At 43.2% G+C, this 22,898-nt stretch overlaps 1 protein-coding gene and 1 long non-coding RNA gene across 5 annotated transcripts in view; both read left to right on the top strand.

Moving 5' to 3' along the window:
* LOC139530261 (uncharacterized) overlaps positions 1–8,623 on the top strand; it is a 34,561-nt gene extending 25,938 nt beyond the window's left edge. The window contains exons 2-4 of the long non-coding RNA XR_011665990.1: positions 2,314–2,329; positions 2,539–2,751; positions 2,999–8,623. This is a non-coding gene — a long non-coding RNA (uncharacterized lncRNA). The remainder of the gene's footprint in view (positions 1–2,313; positions 2,330–2,538; positions 2,752–2,998) is intronic.
* A 1,083-nt stretch (positions 8,624–9,706) lies between these two features.
* Positions 9,707–22,898, top strand: part of LOC139530259 (receptor-type tyrosine-protein phosphatase eta-like) — a 33,845-nt gene continuing 20,653 nt past the window's right edge. For 2 of the 4 annotated variants that reach the window (XM_071326496.1, XM_071326494.1), the window contains exons 1-9: positions 9,710–11,037; positions 11,222–11,479; positions 12,117–12,365; positions 19,676–19,936; positions 20,153–20,425; positions 20,779–21,045; positions 21,208–21,471; positions 22,155–22,415; positions 22,635–22,889. In XM_071326496.1, coding sequence (XP_071182597.1) covers positions 10,827–11,037; positions 11,222–11,479; positions 12,117–12,365; positions 19,676–19,936; positions 20,153–20,425; positions 20,779–21,045; positions 21,208–21,471; positions 22,155–22,415; positions 22,635–22,889 — 2,299 coding nt within the window. In that variant the 5' untranslated portion in view covers positions 9,710–10,826. Of the gene's footprint in view, positions 11,038–11,221; positions 11,480–12,116; positions 12,366–18,976; positions 19,482–19,675; positions 19,937–20,152; positions 20,426–20,778; positions 21,046–21,207; positions 21,472–22,154; positions 22,416–22,634; positions 22,890–22,898 lie in introns of those variants that run through there. The other 2 variants (XM_071326497.1, XM_071326498.1) reach the window with 2 other exon arrangements.

The following is a 22,898-nucleotide window of genomic DNA, read 5'->3' as shown; positions in this document are numbered from 1 at the left end:
GATCCATTTTGGATTCGAGACGTCGGGCGAGGGGCCTTCAGTACCTCGTGGACTGGGAGGGGTACGGGCCGGAGGAGAGATGCTGGGTTCCGGTGGAGGACGTTTTAGATCCTTCCATGTTAAAAGAATTCCACCGCCTCCATCCGGATCGCCCTGCACCTCGCCCTCCGGGTCGTCCCCGAGGCCGGTGTCGACGCGCTGCTGGAGCCGCGCGTCAGGGGGGGGGTAATGTCACGACTTCTGCCGAAGTCGTTGCCTCTCCTTGTCCGGGCGGTGTTCGGCGGTCGACTTCACCGGTCTTCTAGCCATCATCGATCCATTTTTCATTTTCCATTGGTTTTGTCTTGTCTTCCCACACACCTGTTGTCAATCCCATTCATTACCTGTTGTGTATTTAACCCTCTGTTTCCCTTCATGTGTTTGTCAGAGATTGTTCGTTGTCAAGTGTTGTGTTGATTGTGTATAGGTGTGCGACGGGTCTTCGTACCCAGATTTGTTTTATATTTTTTCCGTGAGTGTTATTGAGCAGATTACTGGGACTTTAATTAAAGTACTCCATTCTACACTCTATTTGACTCTCCTGCGCCTGACTTCCTCTGCCACTTATACACGCCATTGTGACACAGTGGAAGCAAAACATCCCCATAACATCAAAGATACACCACCATATTTTACAGTAGGTATGAGATTATTTTCTGTATATACATTCTTCTTTCGAAGTACAAACCCACCACTAGTGTATGTGGTCAAAGAGCTCTATTTCTGTCTCATCTCTGTTTAGCAAACTACAGGCATTTACATTTGTTGTTACTTCCAAATAGCCTATTGGCATGGAGGGGGCGTCTAATTGTAGATTTAGAGACTTGGTGACCCTAAAATGCAAAGTTCTATAATTTTCAAACTTTCGCCCTTGGACTTTTCTTTGTCTTTCTCACTGTGCGTGGGGACAAGATACACTTAGGTCCTCTAGCAGGCAAGTTTATCACTGTTCCAGGGATTTTAAACTTCTTAATTGTTGCCCTAATAGTGGTAAGTGTAATTGTTTTTCAGTATTTTTGTTTTACCCAATCCCTGATTTATGAAAGTCAACAATCATTTCTCTCTTTACATTTGTGATTTCTTTGCCTTTCCCCATGGTGATGGATGACAAAGGGATTTTACATGCGTGTTACCTCATTTTTATACCCCAGTGAAACAGGAAGCCATGGAAGGCCACAATACAGTTCTTTAAACTGAGATGAATTCAAAGTAGAATGTTAATGCAGATTTAATTTTGTTTGATTTTAGTTCTAACAATATTTAGGGGTGTCAATCAATTTGACACCTATCTTTTTTAGATAAAAAAATAAAATAAAAATTATCTCCTTTGTCTTGATCATGTTGAGGGAGAGGTTGTTATCCTGGCACCACACTGCCAGGTCTCTGACCTCCTCCCTATAGGCTGTCTCATCCTTGTCAGTGATCAGGCCTACTACTGTTGTGTCATCTGCAAACTTAATGATGGTGTTGGAGTCGTGCTTGGACATCCAATCATGGGTGAACAGGGAGTACAGGAGGGGACTAAGCACGCACCCCTGAGGGGCCCCTGTGTTGAGGATCAGCATGGCAGATATGTTGTTACCTACCCTTACCACCTGGAGGCAGCCCATCAGGAAGTCCAGAATCCACTTGCAGAGGGAGGTGTTTAGTCCCAGGGTCATTAGCTTAGTGATGAGTTTTGAGGGCACTATGGTATTGAACACTGAGCTGTAGTCAATGAATAGCATTCTCATGTAGGTGTTCCTTTTGTCCAGGTGGGAAAGGGCAGTGTGGATCTGTTGGGGCGGTATGCAAATTGGAGTGGGTCTACGGTTTCTGGGATAATGGTGTTGATGTGACCCATGACTAGCCTTTCAATGCGTTTCATGGCTACAGAGTGTTACGGGTCATTAGTCATTTAGGCAGGTTACCTTGGTGTTCTTGGGGACAGGGACAATGGTGGTCTGCTTGAAACATGTTGGTATTACAGACTTGGTCAGGGACAGGTTGAAAATGTCAGTGAAGACACTTGCCAGTTGGTCAGCGCATGCTCGGAGTACATGTCCTGGTAATCCGTCTGGCTCTGCGGCCTTGTTATTGTTGATTCTGGCACGCGATGGCAAAAAAATATTCTAATGTGGCCCTCCATGGAAAATAATTGCTCAGGCCTGCCCTAGATGGTAAGATTGCTAGAATAGGCCAGGAGTTGTGGAGGCAACAATTTGATCACTGTTCTGAGTCAATGCTGACCTCTACTGGTATGATTACTAACTGTCCTTTTCATCTTCCTTACAGGGCTCACAAGCTCAATGTAAGTACAGCCATTTCCACTTCAAGAATTTATCTTTCATAAATTCTTGAAGTAAGTAGATGACGATGAATGATACGAAGTACACTTCATTTCAAAGTTCCAGAAACACAATCAAGGTCCTAATTGTTATTCAAACAGGTACAGTATATAAATGTGCAAACAAGTTCTGATTTGGTTTCCCTCAATCCAAAACTCTCCTACCATTTTAGGTGCTCCCTGTACGAATTTCAAAGCCAGTACAACAGCAACAGAGATTAATATTCAGGTACACTCCAACTGCAACGTGAGCACTGGCAGTACTTCAGTTTTCACCAACTCAACTATGGCCACTCTGTCTGGACTGGCTCCTGGGTCCACCCACCTTGTGCATGTCCTGTGTAACGATAAAGAACAATTCAACTGCTGCAATAACTTCACAACAAGTAAGTATCTCACTCTAAGGGCTAGTTTTGACCCAGATTAAGCCTGGTCCTGGACTGAAAATAACTTTGTGTTGATCCTGACAAGCTCTCCTTCAACGACTATCTTAATTACTGTGAGAAGATCAACGTTTTCTCTCAACTCTGCAATGTTCTTCGGCTGTATATTTGTGGCTCACAACGTCTACTTCTGTAGTAATTCCAGACATACTTGTTCTCTCTCCCCCACCCACCTTTCTTGCACGCACAGAGCCTGAAACCATCACAATCCTCACTGTCACCAAAATCACAACATCATCGGTGTCTCTGAGCTGGACTAAACCAGAGGGTAGCTCCTTCTATAGAGTAAAGTGGACTGATGGCAGTATCAATGACAGTCAGAATACCACAGGAACTTCTGTAAATATTACTGGTCTCACTGCTGGAGTGCAGTATGACTTCGCAGTCACTGCAGTGGCTGAAGATAACAAAAGTGAAGGACGAAACAAAACCGTTTTGAAATATACAAGTGAGTAACTCAGATACTTTAATGTCGGATTGTGTCAAGGCCACAGGCACTATTTATATTAGTTTATATATTACTTGTTCACATCCAAGAACATGTGATAAGTTGCCATGTCTGTTGCAATAAGAAACACAATGCTTTCATGCATTTCACATTAAATGGCTCTCATTTAGGCTCACTTGATAATATTGGACTTGATTCAGTTGAAATTCTGTATCTTTTCCCAAATGTCCCTCTCTCTTGCACGCACAGAGCCTGCAATCGTCAGGAAACTTACTGTGTCTGAAATCAGAACATCCTCTGTGTCTCTGAGCTGGACTGAACCAGAGGGAAACAGATCCTTCTATATAGTACAGTGGACTGATGGCAGTGACATTGGCAGTAAGAATACCACAGAAACCTCCACTACCATCACTGGGCTGACTGCTGGAGTGAGGTACACATTCAGAGTCACTGCAGTGGCTGGAGATAATACAACTGTAGGAGAAGGCAGTGAAACAACCACTTTTACAAGTAAGCATCTTTGTTGAGTGCTTTTTAAAATGTTATACCTTTATTTAACTAGGCAAGGCAGTTAAGAACAAATTCTTATTTTCAATGACGGCCTAGGAACAGTGCCTTGTTCAGGGGCAGAATGACAGATTTGTACCTTGTCAGCTCGGGGATTTGAACTTGCAACCTTTCGGTTACTAGTCCAACGCTCTAACCACTAGGCTACCCTGCCGCCCTGATATTTTTGATATTTTTCTTAGATATACAATTCTTTCAGAAAGTTTTCATACTCCTTGACTTATTGCAAGTCTTTTGGTGTTACAGCCTGAATTCAAAATTGATTAAAAAAAATGTCTTCACCCATCTACGCGCAATACCCCTTAATGAGAAAATAAAAAAAAGTTTATGAATATTTGCACATTTATTGAAAATGAAATATCTAATTTACATAAGTATTCAACCCCTTGATTTAATACATGTTAGAATCACATTTGGCAGCGATTACAGCTGTGAGTCTGTCTGGGTATGTCTCTAAAGAGCTTTGCACACCTGGATTGTACGATATTTGCGCATTACGTTTTTACAAATTAATTACAAATGAAAATGTGAAATGTCTCTCAATAAGTATTCAATCCTTTTGTGATGACAAGCTTAAATAAGTTCAGGAGTAAAAATGTGGTTAACAAGTCCCTTAATAAGTTGCATTGGCTCACTCTGTTTGCAATAAGTGTTTATCATGATTTGACTACATGATGACTACGAGCAGTGAATTTCAAACACAGATTCAACCACAAAGACCAGGGAGGTTTTCCAATGCCTTGCAAAGAAGGGCACCTATTGGTAGATGGGTAAAAATAAAAAAGCAGACATTGAATATCCCTTTAAGAATGGTGAAGTTATTAATTATACATTGGATGGTGTATCAATACACCTAGTCACTACAAAGATACAGGCGTCCTTCCAAACTCAGTTGCCGGAGAGAAAGGAAACCACTCATGGATTTCACCATGAGGCCAATGGTGACTTTAAAACAGTTACAACTTTTAATGGCTGTGATAGGAGAAAACTGAGGACGGCTCAACAACATTGTAGTTACTCCACAATACTATCAATGACAGTGAAAAGAAGGAAGCTTGTACGGAATAAAAATATTCAAAAACATGCATCCTGTTTGTAATAAGGCACAAAAGTAAAACTGCAAAAAAAAAACGTTATGTCCTTAATATAATTTTTTTACCTTTATTTAACTAGGCAAGTCAGTTAAGATTTGCCGATCGAATCCCCAAGCTGACAAGTTAAAAATCTGTCTTTCTGCCCCTGAACAAGGCAGTTAACCCAATGTTCCTAGGCCGTCATTGTAAATAAGAATTTGTTCTTAACTGACTTGCCTAGTTAAATAACTATTTTTTTACAATGACGGCCCACACCGGCCAAACCCGGACGACGCTGGGCCAATTGGAAGTCCCATAGGGCGGCACACAATCACGGCCAGTTGTGAGACAGCCTGGAATCAAACCAAGGTGTCTGTAGTGACGATACTCTAACACTGAGATGCAGTGCCTTAGACCACTGCGCCACTCAAGAGCACAAGATAAGGCGTTATGTTTGCGGCAAATCCAACACAACACATCCCTGAGTACCACTCTTCATATATTCAAGCATTGTGGTGGCTGCATCATGTTATGGGTATGCTTGTCATCGGCAAGGACTAGGGAGTTTGGTTTTTAGGATAAAATTAACAGAATAGAGCGAAGCACAGGCAAACTCCTAGAGGAAAACCTGGTTCAGTCTCATTTCCAACAGACAATGGGAGACAAATTCAGCAGGAAAATCTTTCAGTAGGACAATAACCAAAAAAAAAGGCCAAATATACACTGGAGTTGCTTACCAAGACGTCATTGAATGTTCCTGATTGGCCTAGTTATAGTTTTGACCTAAATTGGCTTGGAAATCTATGGCAAGACTTGAAAATGGCTATTTAGCAATGATCAACAACCAACTTGACAGAGCTTGAAGAATTAAAAAAGAATAATGTGCAAATATTGTAAAATCCAGGTGGGTAAAGCTTATAGAGACATACCCAGAAAGACTCACAGATATGTCTATTTAATTTTCAATAAATATGCAAACATTTCTAAAAATAGATTTTCCCTTTGTCATTATGTTGTACTGTGTGTAGATGGGTGAGCAATTTTTTTTATTTAATCCATTTTGAATTCAGGCTATAACACAACCAAATGTAGAATAAGCCAAGGGGTATGAATACTTTCTGATGGCACCGTACATCTCGCTGGCTTTTCTATGCATTGTCCAGACTCTGTCCAGACTTTGTTAACAGCAGCTGGTGCGCGATCTGTAATGTTAAGGAAGTCTCGTGTTTTTGCTCACCTGAGCTAGAATACCTCATGATAAGCTGCAGACCACACAATTTATCAACAGAGTTTTCATCTATATTTTTCGTAGCCGTCTACTGACCACCACAAACCGATGCTGGCAGTAAGACCACACTCAACGAGCTGTTTAGTGCCATAAGCAAATGTAACCGGTGTGAAATGGCTAGCTAGTTAGCGGGGTGCGCGCTAATAGCGTTTCAAATCGGTGACGTCACTCGCTCTGAGACCTTGAAGTAGTTGTTCCCCTTGCTCTGCAAGGGCCGCGGCTTTTGTGGAGCGATGGGTAACGATGCTTCGAGGGTGGCTGTTGTCGATGTGTGCAGAGGGTCCCTGGTTCGAACCCAGGTAGGGGCGAGGAGAGGGACGGAAGCTATACTGTTACATTGATGCTGTTGACCCGGATCACTGGTTGCTACGGAAAAGGAGGAGGTCAAAAGGGGGGTGAGTGTAACCGGTGTGAAATGGCTAGCTAGTTAGCGGGGTGCGCGCTAATAGCGTTTCAATCGGTGACGTCACTCGCTCTGAAACCTTGAAGTATTTGTTCCCCTTGCTCTGCACCCTAACAACACACACACACACAATGAGAAATTGAGAATATGTGTGCTACTGATTGAACTCAGCCAGCAGCTCCTGAAGAGGAAGATCACCATGGTTGGCAAAGTTAGAAAGAACAAGCCTGAGCTCCCCCCTGCACTCTCTCCCCAACAAGGGGGAGAGAGGCATTCACCCCCATCTCCACTCTAGTTTCTTACCTCCAAAAGAGGAACAAGAATGTGGTCCTCCTGAACACACTGCACAAAACGGCTGAGATCAGTGATCGTGAGGACAGGAAGCCAGCCATCATCCTGGACTACAACCACAACAAAGGAGGCGTGGACAACTTGGACAAGGTGATTGGAACTTACAGCTGCAGGAGGATGATTGCCCGCTGGCCCCTGGTCATCTTCCATAACATTATTGATGTGTCCTCATACAATGACTTTGTGATATGGAACAAGATCAACCCTAACTGGATGCCTGATAAGCGGAACAAGAGGAGGGTGTTCCTGGAGCAGCTGGGAAAGGCACTTGTAACCCCACACATTCAAAGAAGGGAGTGCCTCCCCCGCACAGCAGCCTCTGCAGTGCTTGTGAAAGCTGTTCAGGGGGCTGAATCTTGTCCTGATCCACCTGAGGCTGCAGCTGTGGCAGGCAAGAGGAGGAGATGCCAATTCTGCCCCCCAAAAAAGGACTGTAAAACAATTATGACAGGTGTGTTATAATAAAAACGAGTGTTGTCCACTGATTAAATGCAGTCATTCTGCATTGTGAAGAGGGAAAACTCAGATATTCACAAAGTTTGTGATGAATGACAGGTTGTTTCATCATGCAAAATAGATTTGGGGTTTAAAATTCAATTAAGCTGCTCTATTTTAGGGGTTTAGTGAAGGCGGGTCATTTTTTACCCTTAGGACAAGGGGAGTATACAGAATGTTAAGACTACACAAGGGTTAAGTTACTTTCGTAATTCCGGTTCTCTGATAATAGAGCAAGCTGTCTCACCGCATTTCCCTGCTCGCAAGAGTTCAAGGAAGAGAGAAATGCTTGAGAATAACCGGTGGGCGAGTCGCCACTCGACCTGACTGTCTCCGACTGTTGTGTTATTGGTTCTTCCTAGTAGTGAGCCGCCATCAAATCCTAATGTGAGACATGAGAGAACCAGGGTTACGAAAGAAACATTGTTTAGTATTTTTTATTACTCTAAGTAAAAGAGATGGATAGAGTAGGTAGTAATTCATCTAATTGCATGATCTTCTCCCAAAATGTACATTTCTTGCACGATCAGAGCCTGAAGTCATCAAGAAACTTACCTGTCACTGAAATTACAAGATCATCTCTGTCTCTGATCTGTGTCTCTAGAAATGTACATTTTGGGAGAAGATCATGCAATTAGATGAATGAACCAGAGGGAAACAGCTCCTTCTATAGAGTAGAGTGAACTGATGGCAGTAGAGATATGAATGAAGCCACCAATGAGACAGCCTTAACTATAACTGAGCGGACTGCTGGAGGGCAGTACACATTCAGGGTCACTGCAGTGGCTGGAAATGAGATTACTGAAGGCAAAAAGAAAGAGGCTTTATTTATTCTTTACAAGTAACACGTAGTTTACAATATCTGGATTCTTAGTTTCAAGTCCGTTATGTGTCATGCTGTAGGCCTGAATGACGTTGTAAAGTATATTGTCTTTAGTCCCCTCAAACCCCCTTCCTTGCACCCACAGAGCCTGAAGAAATCAGGAACCTCACTGAAATTCTAAATCAAATCAAACTTTATTTGCCACATGCACCGAATACAACAGGTGTAAATCTTACTGTGAAATACAGTTCAAGAAAATATTTACCAAATAAACTAATGTAAAAAATTATAAAAATGAACAATAAAATTACAATAATGAGGTATATATAAAGGGGGTGCCGGTACTGAGTCAATGTGCGGGGGTACAGGTTAGTTGAGGTAATTTGTATATGTAGGTAGCGGTAAAGTGACTATGCATAGATAATACACAGCGAATAGCAGCAGCGGTGGCGGGGGATGTCAATGTAAATAGTCCGGTGGCCATTTGATTAATTGTTCAGCAATCTTATGGCTTGGGGGTAGAAGCTGTTAAGGGTCCTTTAGGTCCTAGACTTGGCGCTCCAGTACCACTTGCCGTGCGGTAGCAGAGAGAACAGTCTATGACTTGGGTGACTGGAGTCAGACAATTTTTTGGGCTTTCCTCTGACACCACCTAGTATAAAGGTCCAGGATGGCAGGAAGCTTGGCCCCAGTGATTTACTGGGCCGGACACACTATTCTCTGTAGTTCCTTACGGTCAGATGCCGAGCAGTTGCCATATCAGGTGGTGATGCAATCACACCCCTAAGGGGCCCTAGTGTTGAGGATCAGCGTGGCAGACGTGTTGTTGCCTACCCTTACCACCTGGGGGCGGCTCGTCAGGAATCCAGGATCCAGTAGCAGAGGGAAGTGTTTAGTCCCAGGCTCTTTAGCTTAGTGATGAGCTTTGTGGGCACTATGGTGTTGAACGCTGAGCTGTAGTCAATGAACAGCATTCTCACATAGGTGTTCCTTTTGTCCAGGTGGGAAAGGGCAGTGTGGAGTGCGATTGAGATTGCTTCATCTGTGGATCTGTTGGTGCGGTATGGAGTGGGTCTAGGGTATCTGTGAGGATGCTGTTGATGTAAGCCATGACCAGCCTTTCAAAGCACTTCATGTCTACGGACGTGAGTGCTACGGAGGGTAATAATTTAGGCAGGTTACCTTAGTTTCCCTGGACACAAGGACATGGTGGTCTGCTTGAAACATGTATGTATCACAGACTCGGTCAGGTTGAAAATGTCAGTGAAGACACTTGCCAATTGGTCAGCGCATGCTTTGAGTACACGTCCTGGTAATCCGTCTGGCCCCGCGGCTTTGTGAATGTTGACCTGTTTAAAGGTCTTGTTCACATCGGCTACTGAGAGCGTTATCACACAGTCATCCGGAAAAGCTGGTGCTCTCATGCATGCTTCAGTGTTTCTTGCCTCAAAGTGAGCATAAAAGGCATTTAGCTCGTCTGGTAGGCTCTCGTCACTGGGCAGCTCGCGGCCATATTTCCCTTTGTAGTCCGTAATAATTTTCAAGCCCTGCCACATCTGACGAGCGTCAGAGCCGGTGTAGTAGGATTCAATCTTAAACCTGTATTGACGCTTTGCCAGTTTGATGGTTCGTCTGAGGGTGTAGCGTGATTTCTTATAAGCTTCCGGATTAGTGTCCCGTTCCTTGAAAGCGGCAGCTCTAGTCTTTAGCTCGATCTGGATGTTGCCTGTAATCATTCGCTTCTGGTTGAGATATGTACGTACGGTCACTGTGGGGACGATGTCGTCAATGCACTTCTTGATGAAGCCGATGACTGAGGTGGTATACTCCCTCAATGCCATTTAATGAATCCCGGAACATATTACAGTCTGTGCTAGCAAAACCCTCCTGTAGCGTAGCATTCGCGTCATCTGACCACTCCCGTATTGAGCGAGTCACTGGTACTTCATGGTTTAGTTTTTACTTGTAAGCAGGAATAAGGTGGATCGAATTATGGTCAGATTTGCCAAATGGAGGGCGAGGGAGAGCTTTGTATGTATCTCTGTGTGTGGAGTAAAGGTGATCTATAGTTTATTTCCTTTCAACATCATCAGTGTCTCTGAGCTGGACTGAACCAGAGGGAAACAGCTCCTTCGATAGAGCAGAGCGGACTGATGGCAGTAAAACTGTGAATACAACTACCAGTGGGACAACCGTTGACATCACTGAGCTGACTGCTGGAGTGCAGTACAGAGTCATGGTCTCTGCAGTCATTGCTGATAAGATTACTGTAGGATTACCCATACTTTTTTACCAGTATATCCGTAAGATTTAATTGCCCCAAAACTTTTCATTAAATTGATCATGCTATCAATCTTTACATTATGCTTTTAGAGGAATGACTTTTGCACCCTACATACTTACCTTACATTTCAGTAGAAGTGTAAAAGTAGCAGGCTTCTCCTCATTTAATGAGGAATTCAATAAATAATTAGGATTCCTGTGATCTTTTACCAAAATGCCCCTCTCTTGCACGCACAGAGCCCGCAATCATCAGGAACCATACTGTCTCTGAAATCACAACATCATCTATGTCTCTGAGCTGGACTGAACCAGAGGGAAATAGCTCCTTCTATAGAGTAGAGTGGACTGATGGCAGTAAAACTATGAATACAAGTACACATGAGACAGCCTTCAACATCAATGAACTGACTGCCGGAGTTTGGTACACATTCAGAGTCACTGCAGTGGCTGGAGATAACATGACGGAAGGAGTTGCTTATGTAACAAATCAAGCCACAAGTAAGTCTCACTGAAAATTGCTTTATGCAGATTTTTTTTGCCTCAAACTGAGCTGGAAACTAACCTCAAACATCAGATGACTCTTCTCTGGCGTTTCTCTGCCTTTCTCGATTGTTCTCTTCACCGACATCCTTCTCTTTCGCTCCCCTCTTTCTCTCCCCCTCTACTCCTCTTTCACAAACAGAACCTGCTGTCATCGCAACCCCTACTGTCATTCAGACCACCACGTCGCTCTCTCTGAGCTGGACCAAGCCTACAGGAGAGGCAGCAAGCTACAGGGTAGAGTTTCATAACAGTGGAACAGGGAAGGACCAACTTACATCCACAACCTCTGCCATCATACAGAACCTGACCCAAGGGACCCAGTACACACTCCAGGTCATTGCCATCGCCCAGGACAAGATAACAGAAGGCGACCCTCGCACAGTATACGTATACACAAGTACGACTAAAGCCCAATGATGTCAAATGGTCAAAAACTACATTTTAAATGTTTTAGTTGAATATAAACATACTATATACAGTACACTAAATACCAAATACACTGAGTGTATAAAACATGCTCTTTCCATGACATAAACTGACCAGGTGAATCCAGGTGAAAGCTATGATCCCTTATTGATGTCACTTGTTAAATCCACTTCAATCAGTGTAGATGAAGGGGAGGAGACAGGTTAAATAATTATTTTTAAGCATTGAGACATGGATTGTGTATGTGTGCAATTCAAAGGGTGCCTTTGACCAAGGTATGGTAGTAGATGCAAGGCGCACTGGTGTTTCATTCTCAACAGTTTCCAGTGTGTATCAAGAATGGTCCACCACAAGGACTTACAGCCAACTTGACACAACTGTGGGAAGCATTGGAGTCAACATTGGCCAGCATCCCTGTGGAACGCTTGACATCTTGTTGAGTCCATGACGATGAATTGAGGCTGTTCTGAGGGCGAAAGGGGGTGCAACTCAATATTAGGATGGTGTTCCTCATTTTTTGTACACTCAGTGTATTTTTCTTTTATCTTGGTTAATAAGTAGAGCAAAATGTTTTTTTCTCACCCCTTTCCCTCCATTTTGCTCTACAGAGCCCGGAGTTGTCGGCAACCTCAGTGTGATTGGAACCACAACATCGTCTGTGTATCTGAGCTGGACTCAACCAAAGGGAAACAGTTCATTCTATAGAGTAGAGGGGACTGGTGTCAGTATGAATACCACAGAAACCTCCACTACCATCACTGGGCTGACTGCTGGAGTGCAGTACAGCTTCACAGTCACTGCAGTGGCTGGAGATAAAACAACTGTAGGAGAAGGCAATACAACAACCACTTTTACAAGTAAGTCCTCTTTCAAGTTTGGCGTTGTATGACTCAAAGGATTTGGATACACAGGTAAGGTGAAAATGTAATTGTCGAAAATGGCTAAACAAATAATTGGTTGTGGACTAGCCCCGCTCAGTCTGAACATTAACACGCAACGCTTGCGGTACGGTTTTGGAAGCATAAGGACCTTATCTTTCAGATTAGCGATAAATAATAAAATGTTCAATTACTACACACACCTGTATAGGGTAAATGTTCCTACACGGCCATATTTCCTGGTAATAGCACTTGTTTACGGAAAACAGACTGCTCCGAACACCTTTGTGTTACGGATGGAAGGATGCCAGAAAAGTGTTGTAACAGAAAATACCGTTGGCTGCAATGGTGTTAAACCCGGTTAAAACAGTATCTATTTTGCGCTTGTGAAATAATGTTGATGTGATATGAAAGTAAAGGTCTTTATGTTTCTAGAACCGTAACGCAATTGAGAATTGATTCATGTTTAGAAAGAGTATTTGGCTGTTTTGCCTCCCAGTACCAGTTTCCCTCTAAACATAACGTCCTTGGGCCTCATTTATAGCCGTACATTTCACACTAAATGTCTGTGTGCGCCATTTCTGAAAATGTCTGCTCACTTACAAAAATATAGAGATTTATAAACTTGGCACACGCCATACATACACATATTTCCCGTGATAAACCAGACGCGTTGTAAAACTGCGTGATCGAGCATTAAAACTCCGCCTGGAAAACACCTTTTATGGTGACAATGTCCTTTCTTTGCTGTATAATTTGAAACTATTGGCATTCGGCAACGGCAGTTTCTTAAAGAAAGAGCAATGGCAATTTTGATCACATTTCTGTAGAGGTGTGGGCAGACTGTTTCCTTTTTCTAACTAAACATGCATGCTGCCTATAGTGAGTGCCTGTCCACACATTTTGCAAGATTGATTGTATATTCAAAACAATGCTACGTCTAAATACTACAGCCCACACTTCGATGCAAAATACTAATTGTTGTTCAATATTTAGTTTAATAGTAGTTTATTGGGTTTCTATGTCCTGCCTTAGTATTCACCTCATTTACAACGGAAATATGGGCGTTTTATTTGTGGGGGACTTCCGGTTAAGCACTTTCAGCCAGTAGTTCGCAGCTTGCCAGCCAACTAGCTCAGTATCGCTTCTCACAACTTTCCAAACATGGATTCACGCAAAACGGGCATTTTATGTTCGATAAGGGGATGCCACAATAACTAGCAGAAACGGAAGCTGTTCATGGTGCAGGAGTGTTTTGACCACCTAACCTTTTTCGCGGAGCGAGTGCAGTTGTGAGGCACCTTTTGAGTTTAGCCCACCTTTGATGTATCATGACGTCTGACGGGTTTACACTTGCAGGGCGAGGGAGGAAGGAATTCATTTGAAATGGACCGCCCTTGACCGGAAATTCGTCACTCGTTCGTCCTGCGACGATTGTTTTCAGTCACGGGTAGCATGTGGGTGCTTTATATGCGCTACAGTCAATTATGAGTGCATGTCTACTTATATTAACTATATAATTATTCATATACGCCTACTGTATGATAGCTAGAAAATCAATTAGCTAACTCACGTTAGCCTGCCTAGCTGGAACTTCTGAAGGAAAATTTCCAAAAGCTAACCAAACAAAAACATCATTACTTTTACGAGAGGTGTTTGTGCATTAGTAGCAACATTTCTAACTTATTTACACTTGCATGTTTTTACTTACACTTGTATGTTGACTCCATAGTGACGTTGAGGTTTTACATTTTGGCTGACTTTTCTTAGCGGATGTACAATCATCGTGAATTGAATTATGGGGCGTTTCAGGCCCCTAAGTAAAAATAATTGTACACTCGCAAACTCCATTAAAAACGAGGGCTGGGGTGCTTACGCTGCAAACTTCCCTTGTAGTTGCGGAGTTCCCATGGAACCTGGGGAAGAGATGCTCCCGCACAGTTGTCGGGATTTGTTGAGGTGCGCACAGGAACCTTCTTTGCTGAGCTAGCAGTGATCCGAAGTTTACGGGCATCATACCACGCACGGGAGGCACTCTGTGCTTTAGTGACCTCCTCCAAGCTGGCACACTTACACTCCTCCACCGTAACATAAACGTCATAAAATGACAAGCATTTCTGTCAGTGCATGTTGATGCCGTGTTCACCATGAGGCTGCTGTAGCTGTGTGGCTGCTGCTGGAACCTGATGACTGACTGGTTTAGCTGTAGAAGGCTCCCCACTGGAACATTGGCCCCTTCCAAACTCTTCTTAAGTGTGTTGTGGGACTGGTACGCAGGAGTTGGAGGTAGAGATGGAGAAGCGGCTGGGGTGCTGTCAGAGAAGCATTTTTGGAGCTAAATTCCGCTGCGTCCCCGATTTCCACAGACATTGCTCATCTGTACAGGACACCCCTGTCAACCCTCCATACACAGCATTCTGCACCTTCAAAGCACTACTGATAGAATAGTCAATTACAGTACAGAACACTAGTTTACATGGTGTTCACAGCTGACTAGTTTACAGTTTCCTTTTAAATTGTAGGTTGTTGGTTATTTCCTATTTGATTGTAAAACTCACCATGACTGTACCTAACTTATTGCCATTCAAAATTTGACTGATATACTTACACAACGAGCCATTGAAACCCAAAACGGTATGTGCATGTTGTAATAGTTAACGTTATCAGTTCAGGTCAGTGATATGGTATCATCACAATTAGCTAGCTAGCTAAGTAACTAGCTAACATCAAACGTATCAGTCAAAAGGTTATGATAAACAAAAAGCCAGCGAGCTAGCTACCTTCCATAATATTGCAGCTGCAAGACAAGAACACCCTGCAGTCTCCGCCGTGCCGACAGATGAAACAAGAATCCTGGCAGAATGATGGTGTGTTTTGCTCTGACTGGGCTGGACATCTGCTTTGAGGAACACCAGGTTGTTATCCTCAAGACGGTGAATAAGCACCCGTCCAACATTGCCGCTGTGGAGGTATTGATATGCCTCTGTGCTTTTGTAGCTCCTCATCTCTGACTCATCCACACCGAGTGCAGTGTTGCCAACTTAGCGACTATGTCGCTATATTTAGCGAGTATTCACACCCCTCTAGCGACACTTTTTCAAAAAAGCGACTAGCGCCAAATCTAGCGACTTTTTTCTGGTGTTATTGGAGACTGACGTGAAAGCACGTATCGTTCTTACTATTCTCAACGAGCAGCGGGTGCTGCCGTGGGTCCCAAAGCACTCACAGGCGGCCCAGTCCTCTTGCTGCAGTTAGAGCAGAGGATTTTCACCCCTCCGCGCCCACAATGCAAATGAATCGCGCACACGGGAAGCCGCCGCTGTTACGCACGTCGTCGGATGATAAATGACCGGACCAAGGTGTAGCGTGGTAGGCGAACATTCTCTCTTTATTAGAAACGTAACACCGGGAAAAACCAATGACCACAAACCGAATGTAACGCTAGTCATGTAGAAAGCAACAAAGACAAGATCCCACAAAACCCAAAAGGAAACTGACAACTTATATCTGATTCCCAATCAGAGACAACGGTAGACAGCTGCCTCCGATTGGGAATCAAACACACCAACATAGAAACAGAAAACCTAGAATGCCCAACCTAATTACACCCTGACCTAACCAAATAGAGAAATAAAAAGGCTCTCTAATGGCTTACATTCAGGGCGGGATGTAAATGTAATTTTTTTTTTTTTTAATGAGTAACTGCGCCAGTGTCTCTTTTGGGTCACTTTTGCTGGTCCCAAGCCCGGATAAAGGAATTGTGACATAAAAAAAAAAAAAGAAGCGACAGAAGAAAGTTCATTTGTAGTTCTAAACATATTTAGGGTGTTTTATACTCACTTTTTTTGTCTCTCCCACAACATTATTCCTCTCTCCTACAGCATCCATCACAATTACATGCACATGGCCAATTATGCAAATTATGCGATGAAGTCATTTAGCGACTTTTAGGACAGCCAATAGCTACTTTCCTTACTGAGGAGTTGGCAACACTGTAGACAAGACGAAATAATTGAAGATGTCTTCGTAGGTGATATGTGGCCATTTTTTCATACCGTCCTCCCACCCTTGAATAATCCGCGGCTGTGGCACAGACTTTCCATTCGACTTTGAAAGGTTTTTCTTGGTATGATCCCACGACATTTTTGAGCTAACGTTTGCAAAACGCAAGAATGCCACAACAGAAGTCTGAGATTAAATAGGCAATGATGTCACGCTCCTATCGCACAGCAGCAGTAGCCTACCGATAATGTTACAATGTGTACATAAACTACGGCCTATTTACTGTTTAAGTCTTTAGCAGTAAGGACTGTGTCAGTTTCTGAAAGGGAAAACAATAGCAAATAGTTGTGGACCTGGCAGCACAACGTTTGACTTCAATAATGTTTTGCATCTGCTTTTCCCCCAACCTAAATATTATGGACTGCAAGCGAATTCTGAAACATTGTCTAGTGCAGGCAAAAAATAAATAAATGCAAGTACAGTAATTACCGTAGCATACAGTGCATTCGGGAAAGTATTCAGACCCCTTGACTTTTTCCACTTTGTTAAGTTACAGCCATATTATAATTTATTTTTAATTTTTATCCCTCATCTATCTACACACAATACCCCATAATGACAAAGCCAAAACATGTTGTTAGAATGTTTATCAAATGTATTAAAAATAAAAAACAGAAATACCTTATACCTTAAGTGTACCTATGATAAAAAATTACAGACCTCTACATGCTTTGTAAGTAGGAAAACCTGCAAAATCAGCAGTGTATCAAATACTTGTTCTCCCCACTGTAAGTATGACCCTTTGTATGACACTTTGCTCGAAATTGAGCTCAGATAAATCCTGTTTCCATTGATCATCCTTGAGATGTTTCTACAACTTGATTCGACATGATTTGGAAAGGCACACACCTGTTGAGAGTGCATGTCAGAGCAAAAACAAAGCCATGAGGTCGACGGAATTGTCCGTCGAGCTCCGAGACACGATTGTGTTGAGGCACAGATCTGGGGAAGGGTACCAACACATTTCTGCAGCATTGAAGGTCTCCAAGACCACAGTGGCCTCCATCATTCTTAAATGGAAAAAGTTTGGAACCACCAAGACTCTTCCTAGGGCTGGCCAGCTGGTCAAACTGAGCAATCGGAGGAGAAGGGCATTGGTCAGGGAGGTGACCAAGAACCCGATTGTCACTCTGACAGCGCTCCAAAGTTCCTCTGTGAAGATGGGAGAACCTTCCAGAATGACAACCAACCTGCAGCACTCCACCAATCAGGCCTTTATGCTAGAGTGGCCAGACGGAAGCCACTCCTCAGTAATAGGCAGCCTGCTTGGAGTTTGCCAAAAGGCACCTAAAGGACTCAGACCATGAGAAACAAGATTATCTGGTCTGATGAAACCTACATTGAACTCTATGGCGTGAAAGGCAAGTGTCACATTCGGAGGAAACCTGGCACCGTCCCTACGTTGAAGCATGGTGGTGGCAGTTTAATGCTGTGGGATGTTTTTCAGCATCAGGGACTGGGAGACTAGACAGGGTGGAGGGAAAGATGAACGGAGCAAAGTACAGAGATCCTTGATGAATACCTACTCCAGAGCGCTCAGGACCTCAGACTGGGGCGAAGGTTCACCTTCCAACAGGACAACGACCCTAAGCACACAGCCAAGACAACACAGGAGTGGCCAAGACAACTGTCTGAATGTCCTTGAGTGGCCCAGCCAGAGTCCAGACTTGAACTCGATCGAACATTTCTGGAGAGACCTGAACATAGCTGTGCAGTGACGCTCCCCATCCAACCTGACAGAGCTTGAGTGGATCTGCAGAGAACAATGGGAGAAACTCTCAACCTGTTTTCACTTTGTCATTATGGGGTATTGTGTGTAGATTGAGAGGGGGGGAAACAATTGAAACCATTTTAGAATAAGGCTGTAACGTAACAAAATGTGGAAAAAGTCAAGGGGTCTGAATACTTTCCAAATGCTCTGTACGCAAGCCTTCCTCAATGTAAAATATAAACGGTTCACCTGTAAAATGTGACTCTATATTTTAAACTATGCTGCCTATGGGATTGCAAAACTTGAAATACATATTACCTATCTATTTACTAGACTACTAGGCCCAATTAAATGAGAGCTGCTCATGGTACTTTGTTGTATAGCTTCTTCGGGAATATGAACCCATCACGGCCAGAAACCGGAATATATTCTGCAATGGTTATGAAAATAAAACCGGGAATTTATTCTGCAATGGTTATGAAAATAAAACCAGAATTTATTCTGCAATGGTTATGAAAATAAAACCGGAATTTATTCTGCAATGGTTATGAAAATAAAACCGGAATTTATTCTGCAATGGTTATGAAAATAAAACTGGAATTTATTCTGCAATGGTTATGAAAATAAAACTGGAATTTATTCTGCAATGGTTATGAAAATAAAACTGGAATTTATTCTGCAATGGTTATGAAAATAAAACCGGAAAAAGATTCCTATGTCTATGTCACGTTCCTGACCTGTTTTCCTTTGTTTTGTATTTATTTAGTATGGTCAGGGCGTGAGTTGGGTGGGTTGTCTATGTGTTGTTTTCTATGTTGGGGTTTTGTGCGTTCGGCCTGGTATGATTCTCAATCAGAGGCAGCTGTCAATCGTTGTCCCTGATTGAGAATCATACTTAGGCAGCCGGGGTTCACGTGTGTTTGTGGGTGTTTGTATCTCGTGTCAGTGTTCGTGCCACACGGGACTGTTTTCGGTTTTGTCACGTTTGTTGTTTTTTTGTATTTGTAAGTGTTCAGTTTCGTTTTGATTAAATCAATATGAGCACTAACCACTCTGCGTTTTGGTCCGACCCTTACTCCTTCTCCTCATCCGAGGAGGAGGAATTACACAGCCGTTACAGTCTAGTTATTTTATATTAGAAAAATTAGAGAAAAGATTTTCGCTCTTCTCACAACTGGCTGAATTCTTGTTTATATGTTTTCCTGTTTTTTATAAGCTTTTCATCATACTCCATTTGCACAAAATACTTACTTGCCAGTTTGCAATACAATATTTCACCAACTCGCAAATGTGCGTACACATGGTCCAAAGTTTGCAGGGAGGTGAGCACATTCTCACGATAAGCGACATTTTTATGAATGCCAACTTTTGCATGAAAACTGGTGCACGCACATTTTGGGGTATATTTTGGACGTATTCACCGTTTTTAAAAGAGGCCCCATGGATGTTTTTGTCTTTTCTATACTGTCTATATTTCCGTCATTGAAATGAAACCTTTTCGATTGTGTCATGACAGACCCTAAACAACCTGGGAACATTGTGGCTACGGGACCAGGGACCAGTCAGCTGAAAGTGACCTGGACCTTGCCCGGAGGGAGCGTGGACCAATACAATGTGAACATCTCTAATGCTGCTTTAAACTATACATCCAGCCAAACCACACAGACCACAATGGCCAGCTTCACTGGGCTACAGTCAGGGAGGGTCTATGAGGTCACAGTGACTGCTGTAGCTGGACAATTCCGTAACCAGTCTGCTACGGGCCAGTTAGCCACTGGTAAGTCATGGCCAATGGTGGCTATACTATGCATTTACTGTCGAGGTTCTGAAGGCTTCGTAGTAGTTTGTATTTTCTGAGAGTTTGTATGAGAGAGTGTGAGAAGCTTATCTCTGTGTTTGTCCTGAAAGAAAAGCAAATGTACTTTGTGTGTGTTTGTGTGAATGTGGATTTGTGTTTGCAACTTTCCTAACATCTCTTATTTCTCCACTACAGTACCCAACCCACCTGGACCCCTCAACATCACAGAGAGGACAACCAGCTCCCTCTCTGTCCAATGGAAAACCCCTGGTCTAATGACTGGTGCGCCGGGCATCTCCTATAACATTAGCTACCATTCCACTGGGACTGGAGCAAGCGGCCAGTCTACCTCTAGTCTCAGACATAACCTGCTCTCTTTGTCCTCTGGAACGCTCTACACCATCACAGTGATAACCGTGGGACCACAGGATCTGGGAAGCGCCCCTGTTAATACATCTGGATATACTTGTACGTACACTTGTAACAACTATATAGTGTGCTTGGGGTGACATTTTTGACAATGTGAAAATGTTGCAGAAGTCTTCTGAATTCTTTCTAATATAATGCACGGTTGATGCATGGTCCTGTATGGATCAGTTGGTAGAGCATGGTGCTTGTAATGCTAGCGTTGTGGGTTAGATTCCCGGAGCCACCCATACATAAAATATACGCACGCACGACTGTAAGTCGCTTTGGATAAAAGCATCTGCTAAATGGCTATTATTTATATGATATATTTTTTGAAATACATCAGGTTAAATGCCTTACCAAATTTCATATCCTAGTAAGATCATCGATTAAGGTTTATTTTTTTCTCCTAGTGCCAAAACCAGTGGTGAGCCTCACAGCGAGCCCGTTGTCCACCTCCTCGATGAAGCTACGGTGGACTGACCCTGTGGATGTTAAGTCCTACTACTCCTACAGAGTCCAGTACAGCAACGCTACAGGCCCTGTTGGAGAGAAAACAGTCAATACAAGCTTCGCGGACGTCCCTGGCCTAGAACCTGGGACTGGCTATACCTTCACTGTTACAACAGTAGCAGCAGCGGGAAGCGACGGAATTTCAGAACACACGTTCAGCTACACAAGTAAGCTAGTATTCTAAACTTCCAAAGGTATTTGTAGAGTAATCCAAGAGTAATGCAAACTGCAGTTACTCTTGTGTAGTTAAGAGGTGTATAACACCGTCTGCTAAATGATCCTGTGTTATGGATCATATTAATACAATATCTCGCCTCTTTGCCGTTCAGAGCCCAAGGCGGTCAGTAACCTCGTGGTCAAGGATCTGAACACAACCGCTATCAAGCTTTCCTGGTCCAAACAGGACGACCACAAACCCACCTACTCCTATCTGGTGACTGTCTCCAAGAGGGGTTCTATGGTTGCGAACGTGTCAACCACGGTCGAGAGCTACACCTTCACCCATCTCCAGCCTGGGGACAGTTACACCTTCTCTGTGGTCACGGTCGTCCAGGGGGTTAAGTCTGACTCAGTAGAGACGTCTAGCTACACAAGTACGGTTCAAAAGCCCCCCCCCCCATCTCTTTCTCACTCACTTTCCCTTCTTTACATTGCAAAGTTGGTTTAATATAAGATGGCTGACAATGCGTATTTCACACCTAAACCAAATTAAAGACTCATTTACATAATAAACATTTACCACACTTTTAAGATCTATATACCGGTATCTCTAGTCTAAAATGTGAAATGTTAAAGGTCCAATGCAGCTGTTTTTATCTCAATATCAAATCATTTCTGGGTAACAATTAAGTACCTTATGCTGACTGTTTCAAAATGGTCAAAACGGTAAAAAATTAACAGAAATTGCCTCTAAGCAAAGAGCAAGTTCTCAAGCAAGAATTTTGCTAGGACTGTCTGGGAGTGGCCTGAGTGGGGAGGGGAAAACAGAGGTTTGGAACTGTCTTTCTTATTGGTCTATTAACTAATTTACCACCTGGTGATGTCACCAGGTAGGCCAAAACTACATCTCACAAAAACAGGCAGATTTTTCTGGCGGTATTTTCAAACAGCTCTTACACAAAAAGGGCATTATCATAATCTTCACAATATCACAGTATTATTCCAACCTCAGTGTGGAAATATATATAAAACACAGAAAAGTTATATAAAACACAAAACAAGTTTTTGACTGGACTAGGCCTTTAATGTAATTTGTTTTGTTGTATATACCATTTAGAACCTGGGGTGGTGACAAACATCGCCACAACAGGAACAACCACCACAATGAATGTGACCTGGGATGCCCCTGTGGGACAGGTGGACTCCTACACCGTCACAATCTACAACGACAACGTGATGGAAAACAGCCACACCATTTCCAATGACTCTCTAGAATTAGTGTTCCAAAACCTGAAACCAGGGAAAGTCTATGTTGTCAGAGTGGTCACCAACAGTGGACCGCTCACTGAGGCATCACTGAATGTAACAAATGCAACGTGTAAGTCAGTCAATGCTTTAATAAAGTCCAACTTTCCAGCTGTACTCCCATTTGTTTCGTTGCTGCTGTAAAGATAATTACATATTTGTCTGAAGAGCATGTACAATTACAGAGACATGCTCATAATCTAGAATGGATTGTTCTCTAATGTCATCACATGCCTGAGTCACTCCACCTGCAATATCCTGCATAACTAAAGTCTCCCTGGTTTGTTCCCAGATCCCAACCCTCCCGGAACCCAGATGGTGGAGGACCAGACCACTGGTTCCATCAACATCAGCTGGGCCCGGCCCCTGGACATGGACCTGGGTCAGTACCGGTTCTCTGTGTTCTACCTGGGCCAGCATAACCTGACAGAACACAACTGGATCCTCCTGGAGAACCTCCAGTCTGGAACACTCTACAACATCACTGTGGTAACCGTAGGGCCGTTGGACTACCAGAGCACAGCGGTGACGACAGTCAACTATACCAGTGAGTGAC

Source organism: Salvelinus alpinus, chromosome 9 (genome assembly GCF_045679555.1).
Source record: "Salvelinus alpinus chromosome 9, SLU_Salpinus.1, whole genome shotgun sequence".
Taxonomy (NCBI): domain Eukaryota; kingdom Metazoa; phylum Chordata; class Actinopteri; order Salmoniformes; family Salmonidae; genus Salvelinus; species Salvelinus alpinus.
This window is presented reverse-complemented; position numbering and strand designations above follow the sequence as displayed.